Source organism: Trachinotus anak, unplaced genomic scaffold, assembly GCF_046630095.1.
Source record: "Trachinotus anak isolate AG129_WGS33_773 ecotype Australia unplaced genomic scaffold, CSIRO_AGI_Tana_v1 ptg000007l, whole genome shotgun sequence".
NCBI classification, from domain to species: domain Eukaryota; kingdom Metazoa; phylum Chordata; class Actinopteri; order Carangiformes; family Carangidae; genus Trachinotus; species Trachinotus anak.
In genome coordinates this window covers 14,046,961-14,057,498 of record NW_027273858.1, presented here as the reverse complement: position 1 = coordinate 14,057,498, position 10,538 = coordinate 14,046,961, and the positions used below count along the sequence as shown (strand labels likewise).

At 39.0% G+C, this 10,538-nt stretch overlaps 1 protein-coding gene across 2 annotated transcripts; it reads right to left on the bottom strand.

The window, feature by feature from the left end:
* Window positions 1-1,531: 1,531 nt before the first annotated feature.
* On the bottom strand, window positions 1,532-9,895 carry fam83b (family with sequence similarity 83 member B). Of its 2 annotated transcripts, none has more exons than XM_071480826.1 (5): window positions 9,715-9,895; window positions 7,671-8,144; window positions 6,337-6,501; window positions 5,717-5,841; window positions 1,532-4,375 (listed from the first exon to the last, which is right to left on the bottom strand). In XM_071480826.1, exons 2-5 carry the CDS (start codon window positions 8,118-8,120, stop codon window positions 2,392-2,394), a joined length of 2,724 nt encoding a protein of 907 aa, XP_071336927.1. In that variant the 5' UTR covers window positions 8,121-8,144; window positions 9,715-9,895; the 3' UTR covers window positions 1,532-2,391. The 2 variants fall into 2 exon arrangements, with proteins under 2 accessions (XP_071336927.1, XP_071336928.1); XM_071480827.1 differs by lacking the exon at window positions 9,715-9,895 and adding an exon at window positions 9,582-9,708.
* Between the last annotated feature and the right edge of the window lie 643 nt (window positions 9,896-10,538).

Here is a 10,538-nt window from a genome sequence, read left to right as displayed (position 1 = left end):
AAATACTAATTCTAATAGATAGACATGAACAACCTGAAATATCCTATAAAATCAGTCAAACTAGAACGGATGTCGATTGTATTGGCTGAATCATGCGCGACACAGGAAGGAAATGAATTTTGTTACACAGCTTCATTTAATTTCCCTCTCTATATTAATGGTGTAATAAAAGAAACTGGATGACGTCTGATAAGTATCCATGTATTTATGTTGTACGTTTTTATATATGTACCTTAACTGTGTGCTTCATTTCACATTAGTAACGGGACAATATATATATGTCGTTGGCTCATTACTTATGTGATGAAGGTGGTCTTCAAATAAAATAAAATCACTGAGATTTCCGGAGCCATCGAATGGAGGGATTCACACCAACTGGGATCAAATACAGCTTCACAGATGGCAGGTTTTAAACACTGAATTATATTTGAAACACTCGAGTGTATTGAGCTTCAAATTAATCTTAAGTTCTTCTGTTTTCGTTCTATAAGTTTTCTGAAAAAGCTCTTTCTTGAAAAGAAGCTGAGAAGCTTTATATCGTGCCACTTGATACATGATGTGACACATTTTGTTAAAGAAACAATCATATCAAAATACTTTTTACCATTTGTTTTTCTATCTTGGGTCAATTACATAAAGTCAAAAGGGCCATAAAATGTTTCCATAACTGTGGATTTTTTTTTCAGTTGCTTGTGTTTGGCAGTTTATTATAACATCTATGCTTGTGTATGTGTTTTGCCTGTAATCTTCACTTCAACTTTTTAGGCTACCCCAATTCCTATTTGTTTTATCTTCAGTTACCTACAAGATCTGCGTTGGGTAAAATGTTCCTAATAAATGCTCTGACTCCAGATTGCAGGTAATTTTCTATTGCATCCATTTTAGACAATTCCTCTCTGTTCTCTCTGTCCTTTTTTAGCAATTTTTTCAAGTCACTTCCTTATTCATAGTTTGTGAACGTATCTTCTGACAGAACTTTTTTCACAGAACTCTACAAGTAATAAGCATATAATTTACATGATTCATCCATATGGCAGACCAAAAGAGACACATTAATCATCACCCCTCATTTCCATCAACATTTTATCAGCATCACCAAGAGAAAGTACATGGATCTTCTGTATTTGAAAAAAGCCACTATGTTCTCACAAATCTCACAGAGAAGAGAAAAACAAAGACAACCAATGTGGAACTGGCAAGCAACATCAAAATAACAGTTTAAAATAAGACAGAATACTCAGTTGTTGCATGCATTTATTTTTCACACTGAGGGCCACGTTTCTCTCTGTTTAGACCTTGAGTAAATGATGGAGCATATATTTAGTTGAAATCCTTGTCTGTCTCTGAGTGGCCACTGAGGGCATGTGTTTCTAATTACATGCTTACAGTGCACATTGAATTTTGCTGTAAGGCACAATGTTCATAACACAACATAAACCCATGGATGAGTGACATTTATCAAAGAGCAGAGCCTCAGTTGGGCCCTGTCACTACTGTATGTCTTCAAATCCAGTAAATAAAAGACAATCAATAAAGACATTCTTTTTTATTTCTCTTACACTCACTGAAAAGTGGTTCAAATACAGAAACATATTGTGTATTTTACAAAATTATTGCAATGGACTGCACTTATATTGTGCTTTTCTAGTCTTATTGACCACTCAAAGCGCTTTACAATACTTGCCACATTCATCCAGTCAATCACACATTCATACATCACACACATACACTGATGGAACACCCATGCATTACCCGCTCTACCTCCTGAGTCCACAGTAGCCCTCATAGCATTCGTAAAACCTCTGTCTGACACATAAATGACAAGGATGTGATGATGTATTGTTAAGTGTGTCATCATGTGTAGTGGTGGTTATCTTACATGCTGATTGCATATGCAACATATTTACCCTGACATGCCGACAATACTGAGGCAGAATAATCCTCAGATAATAAACAACAGCACTTTGGTATGTGTACACGCCTGCACTTGCAGCAATAAACTGTATACATCTCTGACAATTGACACGACTAATATTTAATGTGTCTGCAACATCTGTTAACAGCATTTGAATTAGTCACTTAGGTAGACGCCAGTGGGGAGAACAGACACAAAGACAGCTTGAAAGTGGCATTTTAAAATTATATGTTGTACAAAGGTCTGCAGCATGTTTTCATATAAAATGTATTGTATTCTCTTTTCAGTGATGTTAATCAGTGCAGATAAAAGAAGCAGAGGTAAACATGTAAACAGTGTTTGCTAAAAACATATGTACAAGTAAACAGAAATAAAGGCCGTCTATACAAATATAAACTGTACCAGTCAAGTGTGCATTCATAATAACTGACTGTTTAACTGTCAGTGTGTTATGTGTTATGCTAATGCAGTTGTCACTACTTGTTCTTGTGTATGAGATTTCCCACTCTTTGAAAGAATTTCTCCAGCTTATTTTCATGGTGTCCTCTTGCAGCCCGGGTGAGGTTGTGTTCAGTAGTTGCCTCACCTTTAGGAAGGCTTTTGCTTTTCTCCTGAGATTGTGTGTTTCCGAAGCTGTGTGAAGTGCGTGAAGAGTGTTTCTTTTCAATGGAACAGAAAGGCTCAAATCTGCTGTACAGGCGATTCTCAGCTACTCGATTTTTGCCCCAGCTGCCTGCGTCAAGGCCATGCCTCATGCTTTTGTCCGGAATGGTAGATTTCTTCTGTGTGGTTGTTTTGGAGAGAGGAGCCTGTGGTTGGTGGTCTTCAGTTGCGAATCGAGGTTTGGAGTTTAGATGGTCATCATTTAACCACTTCCTCTGGTGCTCTGAGGAGGACCTGACTGAGTTGGTTGTGCTTTGGTGATGTTTTCCATCTGATGTTTTCTCCTCATGCTCAGCTGTTAAAGTGTCTGTGCTGCCACCTGACTTCAGACTCACTGTTTCCATGGTTCCGATCGAATCCTCTTTTTTCTCTGGGATGTTTGATATTCTTTTCTTCTGCAGAAAATGCAGAGAGCCCATCCTGTTGGATTTAGCTGTTAAATCCTTGTTGTTCACATCCAGTGCTGCTGCAGACACAGTCCTGGATGGTGGCTCCTGCCAGTTAGGAGCTCTGACACCCTTTGTGTAACTCTTGACATCATGATGAGAGATAGACCGTTGATCTTCATTCAGATTTAAACCATATCCACCATTCTGTGCATGGATCCCTGTTGTGCTTCTATGTACCTGCATCCTTGCAAAAGCGTCATACATGTGACCTGAGGGTTCATGTGTGTACTCAGTGTTTGATCGTGGATCTGCCACACTATGCCTTTTGTGCCAATTGTCTGTTAGGGTGTCAGGGTTTGTTATCATCTGCCCACCTCTTGCTCTGCCTAAGTTGGTATATGCAGATTGGTAAGGGTTTCTCCCTGGGCCATAGCTTGGATTAAGATAATTGTCATCCAAAATCTGCAAACTTTTTCTCTTTAACATGTACTCATCGTTATTTATTCTATTCTCTCCTCCTGCAGTTGGATTCCACTGCATTGATGAGTAGTGCAAAGGAATGTTTTGTGCTGTTGAGGAGCTAATGTTAGTGGAAGCATTGTTTATGTGTCTGTTTGGTTCCATTTGCTCCGGTATGTTGGACCTGAAAACAAGGGAAGACCTCATTCTTCCCTGCATGTAGGAGCCAGCTTTGTCCATTGGTTCGAACTGGTCTAAGTAGTCGCAAGGGTCTCCAAACGGGACGTCTGGGTTTTTGAGGTAAGACTCGATCCGCCATGTGCGCATGAATGCCTTGGATGTATTCTCTAGTGTTGGCATATTCTGCTGCATGGACAGAACCTTTTTGTCACTGCCATTGTAGGACTGCCGCATGTTTTGACCTCTGTATATCTGAGGCACTTGTAAATAATTATCCATGGGATAGTTGTTAGTTCCATTTCCTGTTTCTCTGGAGATATTCCAGTTGCTTGCTCTGGGCCTCATGTTCTCGGGTGTAATTCCATCTTGTTGTTCCCCTGCGTAGCTGTGCCTTTTGTAGAAGTTCATTGCCTCTGCAGACTGAAAACTGGACAAGTGGTTCTGACCATTGTCAATCAAAGGCACAAGTTTGTTAGGTTCCTCTTCAAAGAGCCTCTCTTCAAGGTCTCTTGTGCCCAGTTTCCTCTCACAGGTCTTCCGATAGACCGTATCAAGTGTGTGCCTCAACTGGTCCCTCCGCTCAATTTTCTGGGCAGAATGAGATTTTGGCAAAATCTGGCGTTGGAACAAGCCCTCTGCAGGACACAGCTCAGCTGGTACAGTTGACCGGGCATAGAGTGTTCGAAACTCCTCATCATACGACTTCACCAGATGTCCTTTGATGACCTGCACCATGCTCAGGTTGATCTTCTCAAATGACCAAGTGAAACTGTAAACAAACACGAAAGCATGACTATTTATTTATTTAACAAGGACAAATAAACACTCTTAAAATATGTTTCTTTATGTGTTTTGGTTAAATTTAATTTGTTATCTTGGACGAATAAACTGACTGACCAACTGACTGACTGACTGAGTGATTACATTTCCACTATTGGTCAGCGAAAGGAGTTTCTGGTGCAAAAAGGTTCTATTAAGGGGATGTTTACAGCTGCAGTGTTGCCAACTTAGCGCATCGTTGCTAGATTTAGAGACTTTTTTTCAAACAAACTGGGTATAAACCTGGTACATGGCTGGACCATGTATGGATGCCGACCAGTGGCTTAGGGCTACGCCTCTTGTTACGGACAGTCTACCGAGTCTGTCTGGTTTCCCTGCCACTCGGGAGCTGCAGAGAAGCAGAGGAGTGCTTCCAATACACTGAGCCTCGCCTCCATTATGGCAAATAATTACTTTTATTACGTGTATTATTATTACTAAAGGAGGCAGAGGAATAACGAAACATCTGACAACTGAACAACAAAGAGCCGAAAAGTGGGAGGGAGAGGGAGAAGCCATCGCTAACTGCTAAAGAAACTAGCAGATCTGAATAGCATGCAAAGAACAGACATGCCAGCAACTGGAAATGCGGCAATACGCTTACTGCAGCACAGCAGTGAAAGTTCTGTTAAGAAATAAAAGGTTTCTGTTAATTGAAACAAAAGAGAGCTTTTAATCTGAAATGATTACAGGAAGTGTTTAGTTTGTCTTAATACATTTTATACTAAATAGCCCATTGTTATGACCGAATACACAAGTCAAACAAAGGCAGTTAGAAATAAAGACCTGCCTCTAATACAAGCCTGCCTCAAATCAAACTCTGTTACATACTGGAGTTGAGGTAAATAAAGGCTGAACTATTGAGGATCCCAGACAGAGGCTGTATGCTGTGTGAGAGAAAAAATAAGAAAGATATTCTGTTGCTTCTAATTTTCTCTATGAGTAATCCTTTTACATATAGCTGAAATCACAGCACAGTCTTTGTCTTTAATTTATGTTTGGTGATTTTTTTGAGACGTCGTGGTTATAAAATCAGGATTTGACCATAGTCAGCCCAGCCATATGCTAGGTTTTGACCTAGTCTTGTTTTTTAAACTTGTCTTTTAAACATCTTTTTTCACATTCATAAGTTTAGTCAAATTCAGTCACAAACTGCTTCAAAGAGCGAGAAATGATGACATCAATTTTGTAGCGAATGACAGTAAATGAAGTGCTTTTGCTTTATGAATGCATTTATTGGACACTTTAATAGTCTCAACTACAGATCTTCTTGTACTGCAGTTTCATTTACCTGTATGATCCATAAATCGCTGTGTGGCAGTCGACTAAAAGAAACTTCTGCTCCATTGCCCCATGAAATTTAGCTCCTGATCGACAGATGTAATCCTGACCTTTCACTGTGCGCACCCTCATGTTCTATCATCAAAACAGTGAAAGAAAAACATAAGAAAAGATTTATCACAATTAAGGTTTACAGAAAAAAGTGAAAAGCATGTCAATCATGAGAAAATTGTATTTGTTGATTCCCTGAGTTGTTTTTATTGCTGCTAAGGAATTTAAAGGGTGTGTTTGATTCTCTTGCACAGATAAATGATTATGACTCCACCCAACAAACAAGGGAAACCAGGTTTTGAAATGAGACTTTTCCTCAACAATGAAGCCCTGATGCTGTACATTAAAAAAGAATTGACGTCAGCACCTTTGTATGCATGTAAATTTACTCTCATGGCCAAAGATACAATGTACAAAAATTGCACAACAACCCCTCATCAACACCTCAAAGCAACAACAGCCACAAAAACTAATAATTTTTAATAACCTCACAAAATGTGTTACTGTGAATTATGTTAGAATTGAGAAATATTGTTCATTTTGAGATTATCACATAGATGCTTTAGATAAGATACTTACCCGGAGTTGTTGAATTTTTACATCTTGATTTTCAGCCATTGTGAGGAAACCTTTCAAATGGAAATGATCCAAAAGCACGTAGACTGGGACTCCTCGTATTGAGGCATCAACAATCTCTTTGAATATATCGACATCACTGAAGAAGTCCATCACAATGGCAACGACCTGTGGAGGACAAGGTAAATAAATTATGATCAGTTAACACCAGAGTGGGTATAGTACATTTAACCGCTTCATACTTGTGAAACCTGGGAATTACCTATTTAAGAACACACTCACAATCATAGTTTAGGAACATGTATAGTAAATGTGGATGTGGGAATGGGTTTTTATTGTACAAGGGAGACAGACTAAAAGTAGTCAATATGATTTTGATGAGATGATATAGGGAATATGAGATGGATATAGGGAAGTGAAGGAGCAATAAATGGGGGATAAATCTTTTTATATCTGTAATTAATACAACATTTATTGGTCTCAAATCCATTTCTGTTACTCCTGAAACATTTATTTTTTCTCACTGTTCTTAAATTTTACATTGAATGTCTGAATAGTATGTAATGAGCTCTTTAATGAACACATGTCCAACTATATTGCATGTTGTTGAATTTCTTTCTATCTCTCTTTTAATTTCCTGTGTAGGAGATTTCTGTAAAAAAGATTTCTATCCCTCCAATGAATCATGAGAGGGTTCATTCTCAAACATGTGTGCAATACCCAAACAATGTATTTAAAAAAAAGAGAAATATTCCAGCTGTAGCCTCATCCATTAATTTGGATGATTTCACACTGCACTGGTTGTAATTGCTGGGAGAAACAGAGTCAGATATGTTTTTCTGTCAGGATGTTTCTTTCAGTTTTGTTTCTCTGTAAGAATTTCCCCCCCAAAAAATCTTTGGTTTAATTATAAGCCAGCACAATATTAAAAGGATTGTAACAAAGCAGCAGAATATTAACTGCATAGTAAGCACAATTATGAGCTACAAAACTAGTTCATGATTCATCATGACACATGTCTGAGAACGAACTGAGGCGTTAACTGTGTGAGGGACATGAGTCCTTAATGGTGTAATAGAACTGTAAATGATTCCCACACTTTCCTCTCACGATGATAAGTTGCTAAACCAGATTTTGACCTCAGCAGACACTCCTTTACTCATGAAACTGAGAACAACAAAGATCTGTGGAGTTGCCTTGAGGGGGTAAAGGTGTGTGTAAGATACTCTAGAGAACAGTTCTCAAATTAAACTCGATGGAGAAACAGAACGTTTTAGTACATTTAGTTTTTTTGTATGTGTGTGTCTCAGCACTTTGTTGGAAGTAGTTTTGATTACCTGTCTTGCATCCTGGATATGCTTCCGAATCACCTCTTTGATGGTGGGGTTGTTTTGTCTTGGTGGATGAAATAGCAGGTCTATATTTGTCTGGAGTTTTTCATGCATGACCTCCGGCCACCCTAAGTCCAAATCTGGAGTGTCCACATCTGAGTGGACCGGCCAATAGGTCCCTGAGGATGATTGGCTATCCGGTGGATCATTGATTTCCTCTGTTTGGTTGTCAGATGGGAGCTGTTCTGCATTTTCAGTGATGAAGAGAAGCTCATCCTCAGACAGGAAGCTCCCGATACGTTCTCCCTTGAGGAACTCCTGGTAACTGTCTCTGCCGCCGCTCAGCAAGCGATCAATTGCCAGGCGATATGACTCCTTATAGTGGGGCTGGATGAAATCTTCTGATTTAAACTCTCCCCTCAAGGATGACAGCCTGGAAAACTCTGGAGATTCCATCGCTCCAGACTGTTTCAGTAGCACCTGTTGTAGATAATGGAAACCAATTAAAAGATGTAAGAGGATCAGAAAACAAACATAACAGGGCGGAAAACACTGTAAGACTGGCTCTTGTTGAGCTGAATGAAGTAAACTGTAATGTCATGCACAGAGAGGTCATACTGTAAAACTGCAAATAAAATTTGCATATTGACCACATTCTGAATGTATTGGACGTGATTAACTCTAACAGATAAAAAATCTGAAAAAGACTAATTGATTATATGTTAATCAGGAACTTCAGCTAGTTGATCAGTTCCTTTCACAGTAGCAAAACAGGACTCTGTGTACTCTTTGTACCAGTATATGAAGGCTCCAGTGTTTGTTCACACTGGGATTGTGGATACGATACCAGGTCAGTACTTTCAGTTGCTTGCAAAAGCACAGCAATGCATATGTATTGTTTTCAACCCTATGTAACTGTATGTAACCTAACTGTACCCATTACTTCTGTGGTTAGAAAAATGTGATTCTCTTCCAACAAGCCACATCATGATAACTGACTCATCATTATCAGGTGCTGAACCTGTCTACAGTTGGGAATCAAAGAATGACGAGCAGTGCATGCCCAAGAGTTGCTGCACCTGTAGATGTTAAGGTGGGGTAAAATAAAACCAGATCAAATAAATCTAAGTGTGTTTGTGAAAGGCTACACAGTTTGTCTTTCAGCAATTGCATTAGTGTGGAATAAAGTCAGAGTTTAGTCAAACATTTAATAATTAGTTAATTAGTTTGTAGTTTTGTAATGAATTCTCCACATTCTGCTAAACCATACAAACCTGTACTCATTAGATATTTTTTGAGACTTTGTGATATATAATGTTGACTTTCATTCATAGACCAAGTAAAACTTTGTTACCATTTTTTGAAAAACACGTTCTTGATAAAAGGCAAAGTAAGTAAAATGTAGCCTGTATCCATTTTATGTGATGGTGTTTTGTGGAATACCATTAACCATCGTCTGCTCAAAGCTCACTGGATGAAAGCAAACATGCATGGTGGTCAGACAGACACAGGTGCCGTTTTAAGCATTCAAGCTGTTCACCCTGATATTGATGACATATTATCTGGTATGTCTGACACAGACAGAGAAGAGAAACATGTTTATTCTGTATAGCACTGGACAGCTATGAACATGAAAGTTGATGTGAAAGTTTTACTTTCAGTTGTCATTCCGATGCAGAAAATGACGTTTTCACTGTGAATGAAAGTTAATTCTTATAGGCTCTTTTACAGACTATGCTTCTGTGCTCGTACAAGCTTATCTTCACATCTCAGGCAAAGTTTTGATGGTTGACTCTGGTGTTCCTTATTTCAATAGATACGTCAAGCTGTAAAAGAAACAATAAACAGCTGGCCATCATGACTTACAGTGTAACCTTGTACAGAGCATATACACTTAAACATGTTATCACAACCCACCGTTCAGAGAATTCCTTTCAAACTCAGCTGTCTGAGCGTCTTACAGAGCACCTGCTTCATCCTGAGGCTTCAAAAGCAGTAAGTGTGAGTTAGTCACAACACTATTATCTTATGCTGAACAACAATAACTTACATTTAGATTAGGAACTTTGTGAGAATCCTCTTCACTGCTCCACGAATATCCCGCTTAGATTTATGTATGTTCAGCTTATGTTCAATATTTGGAGAAGCTACTGTCTGCCGACTGGAAGAGACAAAGACATGGAGGTGTCTCAGCACGATAAGCTGTCTGCAGATGGAGGGTGTGGATTCCAGTTTTGACATGCAAATGGTCTGGTTGGAAACTTGCTCACAGGCAGCCATAAACCTGTTTGAGACATGAAGCCACTCCCCTCCTCTCTTCAGGGACAAAGTTCACACTGAGGAAAATCAAGATAATGACAGACATAGACAAGAGGCTTTGAGGAATACCTCAGGGCCTGGACCTCATCACAATGTTCTGTCCAGAGCTGTGAATTTACACAGACTAAGACAATAGTAATAAACAGGCAATTTTTTTCAAACTCTATCAGGGGGCAGAGGTTTATAAGACTATTTTAAGTAATGCTTCTGTGTTTCAAGCAGGAGCTTCTCAAAGAGAGGAGCCCCACAAATCCAAATAAACTTAAATTAGCCAAGGATCATGACTCGCTTTCATCTCACATGTGGGTGAAATATCAGGGTGGAACTAGCCAAGCTGTGGCGGGGACGCAGCTGTTCTTGCGTCTGTGAGGAGCACTTTTGCTTTCCCTGTAAATGTAAGAAGGACTCAACAATATTGCAGATTTAATGAGTTTTCTTCTACTTCCTTTTCCTTATTTTAAATTGTAGGTGTTGGTGATATTTGGCATTCTTCAACCTGTCTGGTCAGCTTTTGCTATAAGTCTCTTGAGAAGTTGCCTCATTATGTAACGTCTG